Here is a 22,770-nt window from a genome sequence, read left to right as displayed (position 1 = left end):
TAATTCAATATGTCAAAAGTGTCAGCGGTGTGTGCCTAAGCGTGGGCGTGGCTGCAACATGGCAGCTGTGATAGATGCACTCAACAGCTGTCTGTCAAACGAGGCGCTTAGGGCAGACACAGTCTGGGGCAGGCAGCTGCTTAGTTAGTTAGTTGCCACAAAAGCCATTGACTAAACGACTGCAGACAAGGCCTGCGGCAAGCTGCTTGCGTCTAGTCAAAGTCACATTTAATTACAGTGCCGCTCGCATAAAAATCATGCATACGTATACTTAATATAAGCGCGCTACATTTGTAATTAAAACATTGTAATATTTAAGCTGTAATTATGTACGCTGTAGCTATCAACGGCTGCTGTTTAAACATTTGCATTGTTTATTGTTGTTTGTGTTTGCAAAATATTAACACAATGGCGGCCGCATAATTTGCACAATCTGTTTATGGCCATGACTATTCATATTTATGCTGCATTGCGACGAAAAGTTGCGCCAACGAGGCGTGAACAACAAGACACTGATATTAAATCATTATCAGCAGCAGCAGCAACAGCGAACTGCATAAAAGTCTGCGCGACAGCTACAAACATTTTTACAAGCAGCCAAGCAAATGATGCAGCAAGGACAGACAGCACGAGCTGCTGCTGGGGTCCAAAGGCAATGCGATAAAGTTGTCATAGTGTGAAACAAACAATTCATCAGCGTCAAATGTGATAAATTATGTTTCCCCGCGCAGCAGAAATTGTTTGTTTACTTTTATGTGTAGTAAAAGTAAAGGAAGCGTTTACTACCTACAAAACAAGCAAATGATAAATGACTTCAATTCAATTGAATTGTTGTTTAAACAAACCAAACAGCTGTGCATATTGCGCATACGCTGCGTAAACTGTTACTTGCTACTTGAGCTTAATTCAATTAAAATGGCAAACAAAGTAAAAAATTATACAAATTAAATAAAATTCGCATACGCCACCTTAAACTTTAGCCTGCCTAACTATTATAACTGTAACTGTTACTTGTTTCATTTAATTAAAAAGTAAAAATATACAAATTAAATAAAATGTGTGCCAATTAGATTATGCGCTGTCCGCTTTTGCTTGTTTACGCAACTAAAGTCCGTTTTAATGGCATTTTCTTTTGCGCTCAGCTTATTTCTAGCTCCTCACTCTGTGTCCTTATTGTGGCTTTTGCCAGCTGCCAGCATAGATTTTAATTTGACGCATAAATTTTATCGACTGGCATATTTATTTATTTATCGCAGCTGTTTTATGTCGCACTTAAGAGATTTGTAATTTGTAAGCTTCTATATTTTAGCCTTAGGTAATTGCTTATTTATTTTGTTTAACATATTTTGAAGCCTCTTTAAGCTGCTCAGTTATTTATGTATTTTTTTCACTTTCGCGCTTCAATCATGCATAAATTTTTATTGCCGCACATATTGCGGTTTGCCACGCCCCGCGCCGCTTGCTTGCTACTTATGATAAAGTCGTTGTGCATGTCCTTGTAGCTACTCGTCCTGCGTCTATTTTCGATACACTTGTCTGGCACACACGACACGACAGCAGCGTCATTGTCAATGTTTTTGTGCATAGTTCCTGTTGTTTGTTGTGGCAACTGCTGTTGCTACTCCCAGCTGCTGTCACTAGCTGCAGGATGTGAAACACAGACTTGGTCTTGGCCTGTTCTGCAGATTGAAATTTATGCGCGCTGATAGCGAAACACCCAAAACTCTACTATAAAATTGATATTTTATGGTTATGAATTATTGCCAGCGATTATCGTGCATAAAAGTGTTTGCCAACAGCAACATGCGCTCAAAAAGAAAAACAAAATCAAGTCACAATTTCAATACAAAGTGCTGGCTATATATATAAACAGCAGCAGCTTACAACTAGAGCGGAAATTTGTGCATATGCTAGCATAGAAAATAACAACTTTGACAATAGCAATGTACGGTAGTTAAAATATATACATTTGCTGTTGAAAATAATAAGCAGTCAAGCGTATGCATGTTAATGCTTATTGACTTCAGAGCAGTTTGGAATTTAAATAAAAGCAGCGCAGCATGAAAAATTATGCATTTCAGCAAATAGACAAACAAACATTCAGCTGATTAGTTATGTATATATGTGAGGTTTGTTACGACAAATATTTATTTATTAGTTTAAAATATTGATGATATTATATTAAATTAAACTTGTTCTTACGTATGTATGTAAACTTAACCGATCGCTACTTCTACGCGTGTTTTCCAATTTGCGACTTCAACTCTTGTTTCACTTCTCTTTGCGACTGCACCGCTTGTACTTCCCTCTCTTTCTTTGCCTCTGCTAAACGGCTGTTACTGTTAAGTTGCTGCAATCTATGCCCTACAGTAAACTCAATGTCATCCCCATCCTACATATATATGTATATATTATCTATCTATATCTATATATATATTCAATATGTGCAGTAATCTATGCTGTGTTTGCTCTAATACTTCAATTACAATATTCAAGCTTCAATGCTGTGACAACAATTGTGTTTAAATCAGTTGCTCAAATGTTGTTTCGTTAAGCCACAAAGCAATCTACTCCTTAATCTCAGTTATATACCTGCAGTCAAAACAAAACTCAACCCAACTGCTACGCTAAGCGCTCTCTAAATTACAAAGCAGAGCTGCTCTCATTCAGTCGCAGTTCAGCGAGATCGAACGCATATATCCTTAAGCAGCTCTGCTTTCTCTAGCAAACACTTGAGCAATTGCTGTCGCTCAAATTCTCACTCTCACCTTCTCTTATCTCACATTAAAAAATGTTTAGTCGCAGCTCAGAGCGATCGAGCGCATATAATAAAGCCACATACAAAGACTATAGCAATTGCTGTCGCTCAATTTCTCAAATTCTTTCACAACTCAGAGCGATCGATTTCCCTAGCAAGCACATGAGCAAGTTCTCTAAAGGGCTTGCACTCTCACGTTAAAAAATGTTTAGTCGCAACTCAGAGCGATCGAGAGCTTTGCCTAGCAACTACATGAGCAATTGCTGTCGCTCAAGTTCTCTTAAGGGTATCCGCTCTCAACTTCTCTCAACTCAAAAATATTTTAGGCGGGCAGGTAGGCAAGCGAGCAAGCGAGGCCCACATAGCTCAGTAGTGTTTGAACTGTTGGCGCTTAAACAAGCATTGAAGGAGCTGCTGTTGCTTATTCTTATTTAATGCCAACAAATGACTTAAACAATATTTTATAAACAATTCCAATACTCTTACTATAAATCAATCAAACTATTGAGCTATATAGTGCTAGTTAGTGCAAATCAATTGTGTAGACTCTACAGCTTATTTCATTATTTAGTTTTTGCTATTCAAAAGTGTGCATATGACCCACAGTGCGCTGGCATTGTTTTAGTTTTATATGCGAATTGGATTACACTCGTTATTGAAATATGCACAGCATATAAAACAAAATTGTGGCATGCGGATTAGCATGGATTAGCCATTATAAACTGCTGCACACAGTTTGCTGCTTGTTGATAAATTGCATTAACTGAAGATGCTGCTAGACACAGAGAATGCAAAGTGCGCTTTGACTGCAATTGCACTTCAGCTGCAACTCGAATACATTTCTATTTTGCCAGGCGACACACGAGACACGCTTGAGCTGCAGCGGCAAGTGCTTGACATGGTCACACAGCCATTGGCATGGTGGGTATCTAGTTCAATTGTGTGTCGGGCTGGCCAAGTGACAGCAGCAACGCTATGTGGTAAAACAAAAGTAAGCGGCTGATGAAGCAGCTGTTGCCGCTGCGCCAAATGACAGGCAATGTGACGTAGTAAGCATGTGTATCATAGTAGATATGCCTGCAAATTTAACTGGCTACAAAATGCGGCATGCAGTCAGCTCAAGTCTCGACTCTCGCACCCGGCACATTGTCAAGTGTTGCATTCACTTCCTGTTTTCACGTATATAACTTCAAGCTGTATGTGAGTGTGTGTACTTGAGTTACGTGGCGTTGCCAGTAAAGTGTCTGACTTGCATGTGCGCAGCTGCTGACAGTTGACATGCGACGCTTCAAAGCCACCCCCAAAGTAACTGCCGCCTGGCAACAACCCCGCACTCAACTCCACTGGCAACATTAATGGCATTTGGCTTTTTATACCAAATGTGCGTAGCTATTTTCGTTTATACACTAACATAACAAAACGGAAATTATGAATTTCAATCTCTTACATTTACTTTACTCTCTCTTTATTAAGTAAGCACATCTGCTATTCTGCTATAGCTGCTGCCTCTACTGGCATTCAATTTATTTGTGCATAAACATTTTTATACACTCGTTGTCTTGTTTTTGTTGTAACTGCTTTAGCTTTTGAATTTTTTATGTGCATGTTGAAATAATTCATACTTAACATACAGCCAGAGCGAGAGCGAGAGCCAGAGCCATATAATTGCTTTGGCTGCTGCGACTTTGTTTTGTGATTTGTTGAATGCTGTGATTTAATTTTAAATGAGTTTTTGATTTATGCATTAAACACATAATTGTAGCAGCTTTGCCGTTTGCCATTGTTGCCCTTTTTTTCAGCCAAGGATTTGCCTTTATATTATATAATATAGCGACGTGATTTATGTTCAGTGCGCTGAAAAAGGTTTTTTAATATTACAAAAAACGTCAAGTGGCTGTTACTGTTTAAGGCCTTAGCTTGGCTTTGTTTGTGTCAGCTAAACACACAAAGTTGTAACTTAAATTTTAATTATTTGCTGTGTACAATTTAAAGCTTTTAAACTTATTTTCAGCAGCTGGTTAATCCTATTAAAATGTGTCTAAGCACACAAATGACCATTTGGGGGATTTAAAAACATAGCCCAAGTGCAATTAAACTAAAAGCAATTAAAGCATAGACAAGCACAAATTCAAATTTCAAGTGAAGTGCGCCTAGTCTAGGCTTAAAATATATATTGAGTGAAGTGTGCGCGCACATCAAATGCGCAATTGAGTGCAAAGCATTGGAAAATATTACGTATACGCGCTGCTTTTTTATTGTTTTCGGGTTTGTTTTTATTGCTTTTCTTCTTTTTTGGGGTTGTAGGCTAATCAGTGCCTACTGCGCCCAGCATAAATAATAATAAAATATCTAATATCAAACGCCATTAGGGGCTCGGCTCAATACTCAAAGGTCAGCAATTTATGTGTGATTTGGTATTATGACATTTGACAGCAGAAAGTTCTTATAGCACACAAAGGCGTAAGCTAAGCTTAGTTAGTGCTTGACCCTAGCCCCAAGGGTCGCTCGCGCAAACATTTTGAATAATTTGCAAATACTTTGCTCAATGCATTTCACACACAACTATGTGGCACACACATGTGTGTTAGTGTGTGTGTCATAAATACGCTGCTGCTCGCTCGGCAAGTTGCCAGCTGCCAGGCAAATTGTATCCTACGCTATCAGCTTTGCACTAGTTTCAAGTGCTAGCAGCGCCAACTGGGTCACGAGCTTGCTACGCCACCTGGCCCAGCCACTGCTTGTGCTGCATACTTTTTTGGCTGTTACATGTGTGTGTGTTTGTGTGTGTGGCTACGTTTTTCTTGTTCATTGATTCAAGCAGCTCTCTTGACGCTTTGGCTGCCATGTTTTCTCATTTTTATGCTCTGATGTTGCAACGATAAAAATTCAATTTTATTTATAAGCACAGCTCACACATTGATCTTTTGCACTACAGTTTAGGCCCACTGTGCATTGATTTATGCTGCATTTTTAAAGCCACAAGCGTCAGTGTAAACTTTAAATAAAACGTTTAAGCGCCGCTGCATTATTTATTTTAAAAATGCCACATTCATTAACACGCTGCACGACACGCAATTGATTCATGTGGCGTTAATTACAGCATAACTGTTATGCATATTGTTAATGACAAATGCGTGCAGCACAATTTAAATAAACACAACTGCACATATGCGCGCCAATTAAACATAAATTAAATGCGCAAACACTTCAAGCCTAAGCACTTTTTTTTCAAAAGTGGCAACGTGGCAATAATGTGCTGCGTTTATATCGAACACAATCGAGACCTCTGACCCTGTGTGTGTGTGTGAAAAAGGCAAAGTCAAGTAAAATGGCGCGCCAGCACTTTGTGTGTGTGAAAGCAGCTTTTGAAGTTAATAAAAAGCAGGCGCCGCCTCTTGTGGCGCCTTCGAGCGTAAGTACAAAAGCTTCAATGGAGGGAAGGGTGGTGGTTGGGGGGTCTAAGCTTTGTTTATGCCTGGGCTGTGCACTTGATGTCGACGGCTTTTATATATTTTTATTATTTTGTAGCTAAAAGTCACGTATTTGAGTGAAAAATATATAGGCGAGAATCAATTGCGCGCAAATTGAGAGAATGTCATTTAGACTTCCGTTTCCTGTTCACTGTGCGCTAACAAGCTGTGGCGCATAGCAATAGCATTAACAAACAATTGTCAAACACGCACATACAGCCGCAATTTACACCACAAAACACACACACAAGCGCACACATATGCATATGTATTAGTGAATGCTGCCAACAGGCTCAAGTCTTAGGCTTAGGCACTTGCATAAATAAACAAGCGCACAATTTAGTGGCATTATATATGCTAACAACTGTGTTTAGTTGTGTGTGTGTGTGTGTTACCACTTTAAACACCAAGCCAATGTCAACAGCTAGAGCGAACTAGCATAGACTATTGCATATGTATGACAACTGCGACTTATAAATGTCGCTTAACTTACATTGGCTACTGCTGCTGCTGCTTCGTCTTAGCTGCAAGCAATAGTCAAGCCAATGTCAAGTGCTGTGTGTGTGTGGCTCACTTGAGGTTTTTGCTTGGCTGCTGCGTATCAATGAAGCCTCGTACGCGTGTGTGTGTTCAAATCGTTGTCTTTATTGGATTATCAGTAACATTTTATAGCATACTATTATTATACTGTTGGCTTGCCATATTGACTTTAACTTAAATCGTTATAGCCATTGAAGCATTCAGAGCTGCTCATCTGCATAAATGTTATTTGCATGTGTGATTAGCTTATGACATTATTACAAATATTGAGCTAACAGCAGCTACAGTATTTTAGCTTATATACGATACGTATTATTTATTGGTTTAAGCCGCCTTTATTTAAATTAAAGCAAGCTTGAATGTTCTACACTTCAAATGTTAACGATCTGCATTTATTACGCAACTCTGTTACTCAAACAATGTTAAGCTGCTGCTGCTGTTAATTATTTAAATTAGCTTAGCAGCACACAGCTGCTTAACATTAAGTGTTAACAGCTTCAAATGTAAACGATCTTCGCTACTCTGTTATGTTAAGCAGCTGCTGCTGTTAATCATTTCAATTAGCTTAACAGCCCATACAGCAAACTCACTGTCATCCCACAATAAATTTGCTGTTTAGCTCTAATGCTGTTAAACTCACTTTAGCTCTATTTATTTAAAGCAATTGCAAACTCAGTTTACTGAATGCTTTGCTTTGATTCGACATTAAAAATGCAAACTGCATTTCGACTAGCAAATGATTTTTTACTGCAAATGGCAAACATCCATTAGACTGCACTTTGGCTGCGCAGCTGCTGCTTCCACTGGTAAACACATGGGACAACAAAAAGAAATCAAAACAAAAAGAAAATAATACAAACAATTGACGTTGCACAATGTGTGTGACGCGCACATTTTTTGCTGCAGCTTCACACGTGCCGCAGGGCAACAGACACAAAGACAAAAGGCAACTGCAACTAGCGCAAATGTTGGGCAAACAACTTTCCAAACGCTTCGTTTTAATTGTTGAACCACACACAAGTGCTTACGATTCGCTTGAGGGTGCAAACGAATACACACACAGCAGACACGGAGGTCAGAGCGTCGTCGAGCGTCGAGCGTTTGCTATGCTGGCTGAAATTTGTTTGCCTAACCCACATACAGGCTACAGAATTGGGCTCTCAACTTGAGCTGCATTCTAATTTAACACAACCAATTTCCAGCAAAAGACATAAATAAATAAAGTCCAAATTAAAAACTAAAGCCAATAGCAGAGCGCACTACAGAGCACTGAATTTGCCAGCTGAGGTGAGCTCGATGCTAAATCACTGGAGAAGCAACGTAGCATGCAAATGTCTTACAGCTGCAGCTGCAACAAAGCGCAGGTTGGGCTCAATAAATATGCAAGCAAAATGTTCTAATTCTAGATAAAATTTGCTGATTTAGTAGTTCAGCTTGATTGGCTTGCCTAATGATTTGTTTGCGCACGCCGCGCATAAATATTAAGTATACGTAACTTTTGGGCACTGCCAAGAACACAATCATTAAGCTAATAGCTGGCACTTAAGTGCAACGAAGTGCGCGTTGCACAATCGAGAGCTTGCAGCTAAGCTGCCAAAATGCATTTGGTTGCATGCAAATTGCGCACTTGCCGCAATAAATTTCAAGCGTTCGCTTTGCAGGTGACTTTGCTTTTATTTGTGCACACGCCCACGCCCCCAATTTTTTTTTGTTTGCTATTCTTTTTGCATAGCAATTTGCTGCTCAATTGAACTCTGCGCCAACAAATGCGCACGGATTGCCAACAGCATAGGGTTTGCCATTGCTCTACGTCTGTCTGACTGTCTGACTGTTTTGCATAAGTTTGACAGTTTACAATCTCTGTCTATGTGTGTGTGTGTGTGTGGCTGCTAACGAAGTCATTCAGCGCTGCTGCTGCTGCTGCCAAACGTGACGGCTAAAACTACTAGAAAAACTACAAACATGCAAAATATTGCAGCAGCGTCGGCACAACACGAATCTGCGTTCATTATGTTTGCCGTGTGGCATGAGCTGCGTCTGTCTGTGCGTCTGTTTGTGTGTGTGTGCTACTGGTTGTTATCTTACGGCCATTGCAGCTAGTGGCGCGAGTTACTGTCGCACTGATTTATGTTGCCAATCAGGCAGTTTGCTTGTGGTTGCTGCTGCATTTGATTTGTTACGCATACGCGGCGTAAACAACGCTGCAAATGTGTTGCTCTAATAAAGTGCAAGCTTTTTACATTTTACAGCAAAAATTTAGCTCAACACCTTGCAGCTCAAGCACATAATTCAACATTTTTGCTGCCCCAATTCACACGCCAGTTAAGTTAGACGCATGATAAGGCAAAGCCAAGGCGTGCCAAGAATTTTGCCATTGTACAGCAAAAATGCATTAGTTGGCCAAAGTTTATCAGTGCCAATAAATTTTGCAGTGCTACATTTACATAGTTAGTATAGCATAGCATATAATAGCATTGCGTATACGTCACGTTTGCGCGCCTCAACGCACGTGTGATGAATACTTTGACAATTAGGCCTCGAACGTTCTTTAATGTTGTCACAACAACAAGTCATGTCATTTTCTTTTGACGCATAAATATTTCATTTATTTACTTTTGCTGATTTTGTGTGATTTGCCCCAAAACGTGCCGCAACTGCTGAGCAGTTTATAGTTGAGCTAGCATAAGCTATGCCAAATTAGTTGAACATATGTTCGATATATGCAGCCAATATGATGAAAAGCAATGAAATTGTTGACTTGACTTTATATTAATATTAACTTTACTATTCTTTTTATTTGCAGGTAACTACTAAAGTCTGTTTAATGCTCAATTGAATTGCAAGTGGCGCAGCTTAAAGCAATTGCAAGTGCTTTAAACGGCAAACCACAGCACTCTACTCTACGCTGTGCTGGATTTGAATGCACTTGGAGCAGCTCTTGCCTTAGCAGTTTGATAATAGTGCGTGCAACAATGTGAGGCAAACTGTTGGGTAATTCCATTTGCGGTTAAACGCAAGTTTAGTCGTAAGCAAGCTGAACATGCATCGTCCTGGCAACGTGTAATTGGGGAATAGAAATAAAGCCAACTGGCAGGCAAGGCGAACGAGTGAGCCACAGCGAAAATAGCAAAACCCCAAACTATCGACAGTTGAAGTTGAAGTTGAGAGCAAACACACAGCAAGCGCACTTTGATCCACTTGCCAAGCCCACACACACATACATACACTGCAAAAAAAAGTAAATCCCTGCGTGTTTTGTATTTATTGTTGTCGCTGTTATTTTGGCGCTCAAGCGATTTACGTGTATTTGTTTGTGTATTCCCTTTGGCTGGCAGCGCACACACACACACATGACGTATGAGTAATGGTTGTGTGTGTGTATATTTGTTTATTTTGTGGTTGCAACGCTATCAGCAGCACTTGCATGTAAGTCGCGCTTTTTTTGCATATGTCAAATTGCTTTGCTTAAATTGAATATATCGTTCGTTCGCTGCAGCTGCAGGCAGCGCTAGTTTTTATTATAAATAAGCAAAAGGCATGCGCTGTGACTTAATCTGGCAAATAATTCAAATACAACGCACAACATGCCAAAGGCGACACAGCAGCGACTAAGCCAGCAAACCAAAAATTCCGCAACCAAGTTTCGCGGCTTAAGCCACGCCCACAGCACAAATCGTTGGGGTGTCTGTGTGTGTGTGTCTGTGTGCAAGTTCATATTTATATAATAACTTGCTGTTTGTGTTTGTTGCTTTTTTCGAAAATAACAACTACATTGTAATGCGAACAAGTTGGCAAAGTTGTTGATAAAACAGCTCGCGGACAATAACCAGCAGCCCCAGCAGCAGCAGCAGCTTCAAGTCTGTCTGGCAGTCAAGTAAGTGAAGTCGAGTCGAGTGTGCACATATTGTAGCATAACAAAAGGCGCGCTGACTGACACGAGCGGCGTCTAAAGTTGATTTCTTAATGTTTCCACCAGCAGCTTTTGCTGTTTGTCTTGGGCGTAAGCAGCAAAAGCAATGACGATATGCCAAACACACAAACACACACACATGACTCTGTGTGTGTGTGTAGTCAAGTTAAACTTTAGTCAAAAGGCACAGGCAGTAGCATTGGCAGCAGCTAAGTTGCCTCAGGCAGTTTACACAGAAGCTGTTTATTTTCAAACACTTGGCTCGCTCTTTTAGCCAGAGCAGCAGAGTGGGCGAGCGACTGGGCGTGGGCGTGCACATAAAATGGCGGCGGCAGCGTTATGCGGAAATGTGCATTATTCGATTTTTTTGCTGTGCTACAAATAAATTCTTGGTTGCCTATAGCGTTTGCTATTTATACTACAGTCAGGCTTTAGATTAAAGCCAATTTACTAATTGCGCGCATATTTAAAAAAAATTGATTGTCTCGTAACTTTTTAGACACTACAACAATTGAGCTTAGCACTAAACGCGCCGAACTAATTAAAATTCTAAACTTTTACCTGTGCGCTGAGCTTACCATTTGAATTGAAAGCCGCCACCAACTTTGCAGACTACAATGGCGGCCAATTTGATGCATAGTTGGCAGAAACTATGCAAAGTTTTTAATCACGGCTATGGCAAATCAAATCCGTTGAACTTTAGCACGAAATTGAGTAACCAAAATAACGTAATAAAAGCGAGAGCGGCAGGCCAATTAAAATTTTGCCGCTGGTGCCGCCGCCACACACGTCGTATGCGTAACAACCACAAAAACGTTTTCGGTGCAGTTTATTAAAAAAAACTTTTAATTTAGCGCAACGTTAAGGGCGTGGCTGTTATAGTTATTGTTTTTGTTTGCGCTTTGGGTTCGGCGCATATTTTTTAGCAAAGTTTTGCCAACTGTAGCTGCTGCTCTTCACATTGAGGCCCGACAAGTTGTTTGCAAGCCTTTGGGCTTGCAGTTCGCTACGCTTATCGTAGCCAAAGTCCGTCAAATGCAGTCGAGGCACACTCGAGTGCCAACAAGCAGCCCCAATAGCTTGTCAAAGAAACAAACAAAAATGCTGAAAGTCAAAGGCAAAAGTTTTGAGCGCATATTGACTAAAGCTGCAGGCATTTCAATAGCGAAGCACTTTAAGCTCACAGCACAGACAAAAAAGAGATTTATTACATATGCTGCGTAAAGAAAAGTGCGAATTAATTAATCAATTTTGTCAGCAGCTTACAGCAATTCATCAAAAATGCAGCACATTTTAATTACTGCTAATCACATTAAGCGGCAAACACTTCACTAAGCTAGGCATGCAGCATACCCTTTAGCATTTGATATATACAAACTCTTCATATTTACTTTGCATTAATTCAGCTACATGCATATGGATTCCCCAGGCTTATTATAATATTGTGCCCTGGGATTATAGCAGCGCTGATTATGCGTGTGTACAGCAAAAAATTGACGCCTTGCCACCTTTTATTTATATTTATTTTTGCGCTCGTACTCGTGTGTGCGCTTTAGTGGATTTACTTATTGGATTTGGGACTTTGTGCTGATGCAGCATTGGGATTTATTTTGTTGTCTGTCTCAATTTCCGTACAGCCAACGCATATAATTAGCTTTGCCACTTGATATACTTGCTCAAGCAGTAGCAGCAGTACGTGTAGCATGCCACAAAGCTGTGCCACCTGCTTTGGGCTACGTCTGCTTTATGCAAATGGCTAGCAGCTGTGCCTCGAAATAGAGTCCAGAACATGGGGTCACGTCTAAGCTTACAATAGCATATGCCACACGCACACACACGCACACGCACACATATTATTTGTATTTTTATATTGATTGGCTCCAATAGCAGCTGTCTGGCCAACCACAAGACAATTCTCAGTCTACAGCTTCAAAGCGTAAATTGTCAAAGCAAAAGCAAAATTTGCATATTGAACTTGCGCTTTTTTTCACTTTGGTGCTGCTATAAATAGCTTATGCTTTGCTTTGCTTTTGCTGTTAATAACAAATAACAAATATTTATTTATTTTTTTTATTATAATTAGTAAGTATACAAACTGTACAGCAAATGTAACTTAACAACACATGAATGAATATGAAATTAGAGCTAAACTCCATATAGCCATTTTCGTATGAAAACTTTTGTTTTTTATATAAACTTCCAATTTATTCAGATGTGTATTTTGCTGTTAAATTAGTTTGATATTATCTAGGTGGCAAATTTACTAAATTATACTAAACTATACTATAATACTAATAATAAAGTAATAATAGGACATGAGCATAACTGAGTTATAAACCTAGTTAACAAGTTTTGGGGTATTGCCTCTTAAGTCTTCTCCGACCCACGTGCCATGTGAGACGATGTGCCAGTTCTATATGCAGATATGATTGTTACTTAGGCATATACTATGTAGCGGTTATTTATTTATTTATTTTGCTGACTTTATATTAAATTAAACTTCAGTGTGCTTCTTTATTATTATTTAGACTTCTACGACTTCTATGCATGTTCTATTGTTTCACTGCTCTTTGCGACTGCCTCGCTTGCACTTCTGCTCACTTCCCTTGCCTCTTTCTTTGCCTTAAGCTGCTGCAATCTATGCCCATACTATGCCCATAGTACAAGTAAATCGACGTACCAAATTTAAAACGAGTTGCATTTAACTTGCGCTGACTGCGCTTTGCGCTTTAAGCTGTAGTAACAATAAATCAAAAATCAGTTGCAGCGCACGCACAATCACGTAGCAATATGCAAAACATTTTGGCCGCAAACCATGTTGCAAGTGGATAGCAGGGCTACTTCTTTATGTAGCAACAATACACTGCATACCAAATTGAATTTCAATAGGCAACGTTCCCCACCCAATAATTGTCAAGCCCAAGCAGCATGTGTTGCATACAGCAAGGCGCTCGCTCTCTCGCTCTTTGTTTTTCAAGCATTACCCTAGCCAAAAGCGACGCATGGTGTTGAACAATTGCAACTGCAGTGCAAGCAGTGCAAAGTTTACAGCGTAACTCGCAGCAGTGCAGCCGCTGCTGCTAAGAGATTTGACTTTACGCTTCATTGTTATGGCTGTCAGCCCTGGCAACAATAACAACAAGAAACCATTAACGCCCGCCAGCAGCGACCAACTCAGGCAACTGCAGCGGCAGCAGCAGCCACTGAATGCAGCATTGCATTTGGCAAACGTGTAAATCGTAAATATCCGGCAAGCAGCGCATGCAAAAGCAACAACAATGCAGCGACGCCACTTGGGCATGCAACTGCAGCCTGCTGCGCATACATGACTGCCTTGCCTCACTGCTTGAGCTGCAGCTTAAAAATATATGCGGCAGCCATTTGGCTATGAATTCACTTAAATTTATAGCAGCAGCTCAATAATATTTTGTATATACAATGCAAGTTAATTGAGAACTTTATGCGCATAGCTCATATCACGCTCTAAGCAAACCGCAAAGCATTTTTGGTATACAACTGTCTGTCTATCATTGTCAACGTGTATAATTTTCACACTGCAGCTGCTACGTCTGCTGCGTCTGTTGTTGCCTCTAGCGATTTCGTTGCTGCTGCTGCTGCTGCCAACCTGTGTTTGCTTTTCACTGCGCTCATGACTGATTTGATTGCACTGTGGCACTGGCTTGGAAGATTTTCTCTCATTCTCTTACGCTTTTGTCTGCTTTTTTCTGCAATTCTGATTATGTTGCAGCATCATGGCTCGTAATATTCATAAATATTTATGAGCTAAGCTGAGCTGTCTAAACGAAAAGCAAAAGCAGCTACAGCTATTGCTGAAATGCAATCAAGCAAAGTGCATATCGTAGCTAAAAACAATTAAATTGGCTTTAGCTTTAGCAGCGTTTCGCATTTCATTGCAGTGTCGCTTTAATATAAAATTGTTTGCAATATAATTGGCTCTGCTTGCGGCTGTTGACAGTGAGTCTGGAGCCAATGCATTGGCAAAAAAGTTTGGCCTGCCAGAATGCCAATTTGATTAGTTGCAAATAGTTTTTTGCGGCCTGCCACACAAAACTTTGCAAACAACAGTTAAAAAATATAAAGTTTATGGTCGAAAAAGTTGACAAAGAAATTTATCAAAAATGCGCAAATAAAGTGTGAAATGCAGTCTGTTAATTTGCCAGCTATGCGTATGCGTAATATGTGCACAAAAACAGCTACAACAGTGCGTATGCGTAATATGCTACGTTTTTACAGCGTTGTCAACAATTTTAGACGCTTTTTCTTTAGTTGACAACTGTTGGTTCGTTTTGCGTTGTTTTTATAGCGCCACCAACTGCCTGTCAGTCTTGGCTTTAATAAAGCTACAGCAGTAACACTCAACTAAACAAGCAACAATGACAGCCACATTCATGCGCTGGCGCTGGCGCTCGCTCCGACTGTGGCTTGAAATACCAATCAAATTTTTTGTGGCTTGCCCTTCAAGTCAACTTTTATTTCATAAATTATTTCGCATTTCATTTCCGCTGCTACAAAAACAGCGCACAAATTTATATGTAAGCGCAATAAAGTATGAAATACATTCAAATTGCAGCAGCGCAAAAAAAATGAGCGTAGCGCTGTCTGCTTGGCCCGCAGCGTTGCAATAAAATGTTACGAGCGCACTTTTTGTTGAATGGAAGCCAAAGTAAACATAATAAAAGCAGCTGCAGCTTCAATTTCTTGTGCATAGTTTAGCGCAAATAATTAAACAAGCACTAGCAGTGCTAAGCATAAGTTGTAATATAAATTAAAATTTAAATTAATTCGTTTCGCTATGACTGACAGCATTTTCTTTAAGATAAGATAACACAACCGCAGCAACACTTTTGCCAATTTATTTTCAACTTGTAGTAATTGAAATGCACATGAGCTTAAGTAATTGAAACCACAAAGACGCAAACAAAATATGAGTGCAATTAGTCTCAAAATCACTCTATGGCAATGCCACTGCTGCAATAGAACCAATTATTGTTATCAGGCTTAAAGCAAACACCACCAGGTCTGTGCTCGTAGTAAGCGCGCTGCACTGAATCTGTCAGCTGCTCTGGCTTGGGTCGTCCTTTGGGCAGGAAAAACCAAATCTCATAGGTGGGATTGTAAGCAAGTTGCAGCGTGTCAGCGTTTGATGCAGACAAACTGCAATGATAATTAATAGAATTATGATTTTAAACTAATATGATAACTAGAAAGTGATGAGTCGCTATCCTACGTAAGACCAATTATGTACTCGTAGTAATACACTATAGAAGTGTAAACTCCGCATTACAAGACGCGTCTGCTTCGCTTGGCTTTAATTCATTGTATCGGTATTATTCTGTTGTTCTTATAGTTCACTTTACAGGTGTATTGACATATGTAAAAATTATGAAATTATGTTATATATGTTATGTTATATATATTATGTTATAGATTGTGTAGTTTTAAAATGTAAAAGGTATGACCACATTACCATAGTAACTTACTAAGTTATTAAAAAAAACAAAATTCTAACAAACTAATTATAACTAAAAAGTGGTGTCAGTGCAGCTACTAAGACCAACGACTCGATTAATAGAATTATAAGCAATTAAAATATTTATAAATTGTATATGACTTAATGACTTTCATTATTGTATTAACTTAAATAAATAAATATAAATAGCACACTTGCTCTTTGAGTCGCTGACTTTGGCTGCTAGCACTGCCTGCTTTTAGTTAATGTATTAAAGTAAAGAAATATATATATAGTATATATAGTAAACTTACTCTTTGATGGCAGCTGCTGTTAGCAGCAGCGTAGCTAATACCAAAAATTGCATTGAACGCTGCATTTTTGCTTGTTTACTTTTAAACTAATGTAAGGCAATTGACATGCATTGCTAACTAGTTGCTGCTATTTATGGCACGTTTAGAATTAAGCACTCAAAGCAGCGTGACACACACTTTGTTTACAGCAGTTTGTAACGTTATCTGTGAACTTGACTGATTTGTTGGCACAAACACTTGAACAAATATTAAATTGAGTGGCTGCAAATATTTATTAAGTCTTTGAAAGCGGCCAGCAGCAGCAGCTGTGTTAATTATGCTGCTGCATTGTTTACGCAGCGCGTCTAGACGCGCTTTGTGTGCGTTTGCTGCCAACGAACTGCTAGAACAGCATAGACTAAAGCAATAAGCAATAGCTAAAGCGTTGACAAAGGCAAAGAAATCGCTTAAATTAAAATTAGTTTAAGCTGTCATTGATAGCGCATCTTGGCTGTGCTCGTGTTGTGTTTAAAGTGGCATAAATAATGCTGGACAAGGCAGCTGATAAGCTTTGCAATGCGGGCACATTTACATTTACGTTGCGTATACGCAATGTGGGCAAACTTAAAGCGCAGCTTAAGCGCGCACAACACAAAAAATTTATTGTACACACACATGTGAGCAGAGAAAATGCGTCATTTATGCAGTTGGGCAAATAAGTAAACAAAACAGAAGCAACTCAAACAGCTGCCCATGCACAATGTTCGCTTTGCTTTGCTTTCGCTTGTTTTGCATGCAAATAAATGTGTGGAAAGTGCACACAAATCACATGCAATGCTTTTTAAATATTAAGCTTTTATTTTATATGTATATATGTGTGTGTGTATTTGTTTAACTTGATCTACACCCACATCATGACTATAATGCTGGGGCACTTATTTCAACAATCATTGTGCTACGCTCAATGCTTTCATTTGTCATGATTTGTTGCCGCCCTGCATGCGATGGCATAATAAGCCAAACGTACAACTTTTAGACACACACACAGACACACATAGAGCGAGAGCGCATGAGAGAACTCTCGCTTGGGTTTGGCTTTGGGCGGCAGTCAACACTCATACGCCTCGTTGCACACACAGGCGACTCGTTGCATGCAAAACATTCGAGCATACGCAGCACGTGTCTGGCATGCAACAGCCCAAGCGCCCCAACCGACTTGCATGTGTTTGCTCTGCATGTCTCCAAGGTCCAGCATATTCGACTAGTAAGTTATGCAGAGTGTTTTGGAATTTAATTAATACTCTAACTGAGCACTTTCAATTAGAGCACAAAGCTTAATGCACTAACTGAACCCTTTAGCTAACATATTTGGGAGCAACTTGGCGTATGCGTAATGCGTTAAGCTGCTTGGCTTGCTGGCCTGTGCTCGAGGCCTAAGAAAACAAATCCCAACGTACTGCCCCATAGATTAGCTGACATTTGATTAAAGTGCGAACATTTACAAAGGCGCAACGGACATGAGCGACTGAAATCAAATCAACAAAGCACAACACGAGACAAAGCGGCTGAAATAAAAGTAAAAAGATAAATAGAAGCGGCAAAACTAAAGCAAACAATAGCTGAGCCCGCTTAGCATTTAACTTGAGTGGGTTGCTACATTTCAATCAGCAGCCCAAATAAAACATAAAAGCAAAGCAAAAGGAAATGACATTATAGAAAAACATTTGACCCTACAATAAAATTGTGTGCTGAAATTTAAAAGCAACAGCGCAATATTTGCTAAGCAGATTAAAAAATAATACAAAATGTAGTACGTAGCGTATACTTATTGATTAAACTGTGAGACGCTTGTTATGACAGGATTAGCTTACTATGATTTAGTAGCAAACTTAGCGTAACTCACATTTCAACTTGACTGCAGCGCATGCAAAATATGAAGCTCAAAATATAACAAAAGCAAACGCAACTTGGCAGCAAATTGAAACCGAGACGAGACGCTGCTTAAAGCTTTAAGTAGCAAAGCTTAGCTGCCTGCCTGGCAGCCTGCCTGGCTGCCTTGCTGTTGTAAATGAAAATACTTTACACATTTTAATGCGCAGCCAACAACAATTATGTCACACAAGCTGCTGCTCGCTCTCGCTCTCGGTTTGGCTTTTAAGCCAGTTGTTAAAAGCGCAATTAAAATGCTGGTGGCCAACGCTGTGACTTTATAAAATTTATGCAACACTCTCGCTAATATCTCGGCAGTACAAACCGTTAAGGTTTGTTCAGCAAGTTGTGCGCTTTAGCTTTAGGGGCAATCAAAGTTTGTAACAAGTTTGTTACATTGTTTCGCTTTATCATTGCTTTCCAGCCATTTCACAACATTTATTTCATCAAAGCGAAACTCAACGCTTAGCAGCAAACAATGCAAAGCACATGAGACAACTTTCTGTGCGTTTAAGCCAGCAGCCTGCTGGTCAACGGTGGTGCCAGTTGTTTGTGGTTCATTGTGTTTGATTTGTTTGTGGGTTTCGCTCTGTTATCGCATGTTAACACTTCATAGCAAATGCGTATTGAGCCTGAGCTGGAGCCTGAGTTTGAGCCTGCGCCATCATTGAAATGACCTTAGCATGACTACCATTTGCCACGCCTGCCAGCGGGGTAGGGGTTGAACACGCTTAGTTTGTGCCGGCGTGCAAAATGTCAAAATATATTTTAGTGAATTTATGGTCATTGACCAAACGCTGAACCGACAGCCACGCGCTCTATACAGCTTCAGCTCTTGTTTTAGCTAGGGGATTTGTCTAACTATGTGTGTGTGTGTGTGTGTATCTATGTGCACATTTTGTGTCTTTGCTTATTTTAGGGAAGTCTCTTTGTATATGCGCCGCTCATTTCAATAACAAAACTAGCTCACTGAGTAATCGTTTGTCTCGGCCAATGTCTAAACTGAAAATATTATGCTACATTTCATTAGGGAAAACACACACACACACACACGCACTTCAAATAGATTAGCTTTCAACGCTCTGCTTTAAAATATAATAAATTGCTGCCCATAATTCTCGAGTCATGCTCGTCTCTGGTATAATAGAAAATCTATTGAAAACATAAGCAACTGCCAATGATGAAATGCCAGCAATCAAAGCCAAACACCACAATTTGATAAATGAAATGACAAAGCCACTCTTCTGACATAGACTGACCAACAACAATTTATGACCCCAAAAACTAGCACAAATTTTACTTTATAAATTGAATTTTCAATATTTATGGCAAAATGAATATATAAAGTTTCATTTGATATTTTAACTGCATTAAAATCAATGAATTGGCTGCAATTTTTATGGCAGTTTGACTAAAACTATTAAAGTCGCATATTATTGCCTTATAATTTGAATTTTTATTAAACAATAACAAGCATGCACATGTTAAAAATAACAGAAAAGCCAATTTAAAGTCATGGGCGTAGTCAGCAGCATAAATTATAAATTTCTGGGGTATCTACTTTGACTTTTAGCTGCACTGCACTAAATTTTAATGTATATAACTCATACGCCTAGTTGATTGCTGCATTTTAGGCCACTTTAAATGATAATAAAATGCAGCACTCTAATGTAATTTATTACACGTGTGTGCTTATAGAATTTTACCTGCATAACTTTACATATGTTGGGCACTAAGCCGCACACACATTTTCATATGAAAGCCACAAAGGGTTCGATTTGCAGGCCAAGCCTTTTGTTTAGCTGTCTGTGTGTATATGTAAGAGCAATTGAATAGGCCTTTTGGCAGTCTATTTTGTGTGTTTTGGGCGCATTGTGCTTTTAAGCTGAGCAACAAAAATGAACATGGCAGCTTCAGCTTCAGTTTAACAAAAAAGTGTAGCTGACATTTAAAGCCACAGCAGCAGTCTTAATTAGCATGCAATACAATTCGCTATGCCTAGTAGTAGTAATAATTTTTAGTTATAGTTAGTAAGGCATAGCTTGAGTCATGTGTGCCAACTTTATGCTGCTCTGCTCGCTGCTAGCCGCTGTTGCTGCATTGCCACAAGGTGGACGTAAGTAAGCCAAACATCTTGAAGCAGCCAGCTCTTAATTTTGCTATCTCTGCAGCTTGTGGCGAGAACGAGCAGCGCGCCTGTGTGCTCTGTGTAGAAGCAACATGCAATATACCAAGTTTTAGCTCTTCTGAAGAGTGCGATTATTTATATGTCTGCAAGTTGGGCTGCGCTTGTAAGTTTGGCTATATACGCCATGATTATACACAAAAGTGTGTGCCTAATACAGAGTGCAACGAATGAATAAATTATTGTAGCAAGCGTTTAATAAATTTAGTACAGTTCAAACAGCGAACATGTTAGCATTGCGCTTAGTTTTCTTCAGCGTTTTTGCTTCAAGCGTTTTGCATTTAATTTTAGCCATGACACACGCGCCGCCCGACTATTCAGACTTGAAGCCTAAAACACGTAGGTCCAGCCCAGTTTTAATTTATATAATTGAATATATTTTATTATTTTATAGTGTGCATCTACGAAGTGTCTGGCAATCCCTTAGTGTGCTATTGAGTTGATCAAAATGAATGAAAACTTTTGTCTTGGCTCTTGACTTTAGTACGCAATAAAGCAAATTGACTTGCGCTCGTTGGCAGCTTGTGTTTTAATTTAGAGTTGTGCGCAAATTTTACAGCTACAAGTATGTTACGTACACTGCAAAAAACGCTAGCTGCCAAGCTTAACTGATTGCAAAACGTGCTTAGATTCGTTGCTCTTCTCTTTTTTATTATTTCTGTGCACTGTGCTATTTCCCTTGGCTTATTTTATAGCTTTGCCAGCATCAAATTGTAGCTCGAGATACTTTTGCTTTTTAAGCGCAGCAAGTTTTATTGTTTACTTCTTTCTGGCTGTGCCTCAAATTTACGAGCCCATCTGCATGTGTGTGTGTGTGTTGCAAGCTCATAAAGCAGACAATCTTAAATCACAGTAGCTGCGACTCGTAAATCTAAATGTAGTTTGCCAAAAACTTGCGGTTCTTGCCATTCATTTTATTTGACATTTTGTGTGCACTTTGAGCTTAAATTACGCAGTAGCTTAAAAATATAAATCTTAACAAACGTTTAAATGTTTTACGTTAGTTAAACTGCAAATTGATTGTATATGGCTGCAAATTGATTGTCCTGCCGCCACATAAGTGATACGCACTGCTTGGCTGCACTGCTTTAATTCATTGCTTAGGGCAGCGTTATTAATGGCTGAACTGCTTTAATTCACTGCTTTTGCATACACATCGATCGCACATAAGTAAAACGCACTGCCTGCCTGCACTGCTCGTTATGCTTGACTGCACTGCTTTCATTCGCTGCTTACTGCCACTGCTTGCATATACTAGTTTGTTTATCGAAACAAGTAATTGACATATAGCAAGTATATAAATCGCCCATCAGCCAATCAGTCACATATTTAATAGACTATCATTTCCTTTTAGCGTGCCCTGTGTGTGTGTGTGTGTTTATCCTTGTGTACGTGCGAATTTGTGGGGCGTGGGGCTATAAACAGTCTCTCCCACTAAATGATTACTATTATTATATTATTACGTTCCAATGGACACACCATTAGCTACAACATTGCGGTGCGAACTTGTTTGTAGGTCGATTTGGTTTTTGCTGTTCAGTGGTGGTCAGCAGAGTAATTTTTTTTATGTTCGCCTATAAAAAGCAATTAAATTGCCATCCAAAGTGCTTGCTCTGATACTCTCACACACACACACACACACGCTGATGTGCATGAGCATGTGGCACACATAAAATTGTTATTATTTTCGCAATTTTGTTGCTGTTTGGTTAATTTAGTTGGCTGCGCGAAATATAAAATCAAATTAAATTACCCATTAGAGGTGGATTTTGGACTGATTTTGTGCAAATTGCATTTGGCTCTGTGTGTTTTTTCAATTGCATAAAATGGCTTTTATAAATGTAGTGTATAATTTATGAGTTTTATAAGCAGCTTGTTGCCAAATTGATAAATTCAGTTAAGTACGTTGTAGCATTAGCAATTGCAGCATATACAACAGCAACTAAGCTCTGAACAGCAAACAAATAAATCGTAGCCAAAGCTCTTACCCAAAACGACCCGCAGGCGTTTTCTCAACTGCTGTGCTGACCATTTTGCCGGCATTTGCTTTTGCGTTTTCCATTTGAAATGCTTGATAATCGAATTGGTTTGCCCCAGCCCCAGCCCCAGCTTGGGTTGTTGTTTTCGTTTTTGTTTTTGTGGCCCAGCCACAATAAATTCAAAACTTTGTGCCAACCCCAAGTGGCACACAGCCCTTTTACCTTGCCACACACAC

The 22,770-nt window shown here is 39.5% G+C and overlaps 1 protein-coding gene and 1 long non-coding RNA gene across 2 annotated transcripts; one reads left to right on the top strand and one right to left on the bottom strand.

The window, feature by feature from the left end:
- Positions 1-15,516: 15,516 nt before the first annotated feature.
- Positions 15,517-16,554, bottom strand: LOC108603936. The gene is made up of 2 exons (XM_017993130.1): positions 16,463-16,554; positions 15,517-15,853 (listed from the first exon to the last, which is right to left on the bottom strand). Exons 1-2 carry the CDS (start codon positions 16,525-16,527, stop codon positions 15,646-15,648), a joined length of 273 nt encoding a protein of 90 aa, XP_017848619.1. The 5' UTR covers positions 16,528-16,554; the 3' UTR covers positions 15,517-15,645.
- Positions 16,555-20,406: 3,852 nt separating this feature from the next.
- On the top strand, positions 20,407-21,066 carry LOC108603937. Its single transcript, XR_001915330.2, has 3 exons — positions 20,407-20,486; positions 20,542-20,894; positions 20,950-21,066. It is a non-coding gene; the product is annotated as an uncharacterized LOC108603937 (long non-coding RNA).
- Positions 21,067-22,770: the final 1,704 nt, after the last annotated feature.

The sequence above is a fragment of the Drosophila busckii genome, chromosome 3R (assembly GCF_011750605.1).
Source record: "Drosophila busckii strain San Diego stock center, stock number 13000-0081.31 chromosome 3R, ASM1175060v1, whole genome shotgun sequence".
In the NCBI taxonomy this organism is placed as follows: Eukaryota; Metazoa; Arthropoda; class Insecta; order Diptera; family Drosophilidae; genus Drosophila; species Drosophila busckii.
This window is presented reverse-complemented; position numbering and strand designations above follow the sequence as displayed.

Coding starts and splice junctions, on each gene's coding strand:
- LOC108603936 (XM_017993130.1), bottom strand. CDS start 16,527: ATGCAGCGTTCAATGCAATTTTTGGTATTAGCTACGCTGCTGCTAACA. Junction 15,854..16,462: donor ACAGCAGCTGCCATCAAAGA/GTAAGTTTACTA, acceptor TTATCATTGCAG/TTTGTCTGCATCAAACGCTG.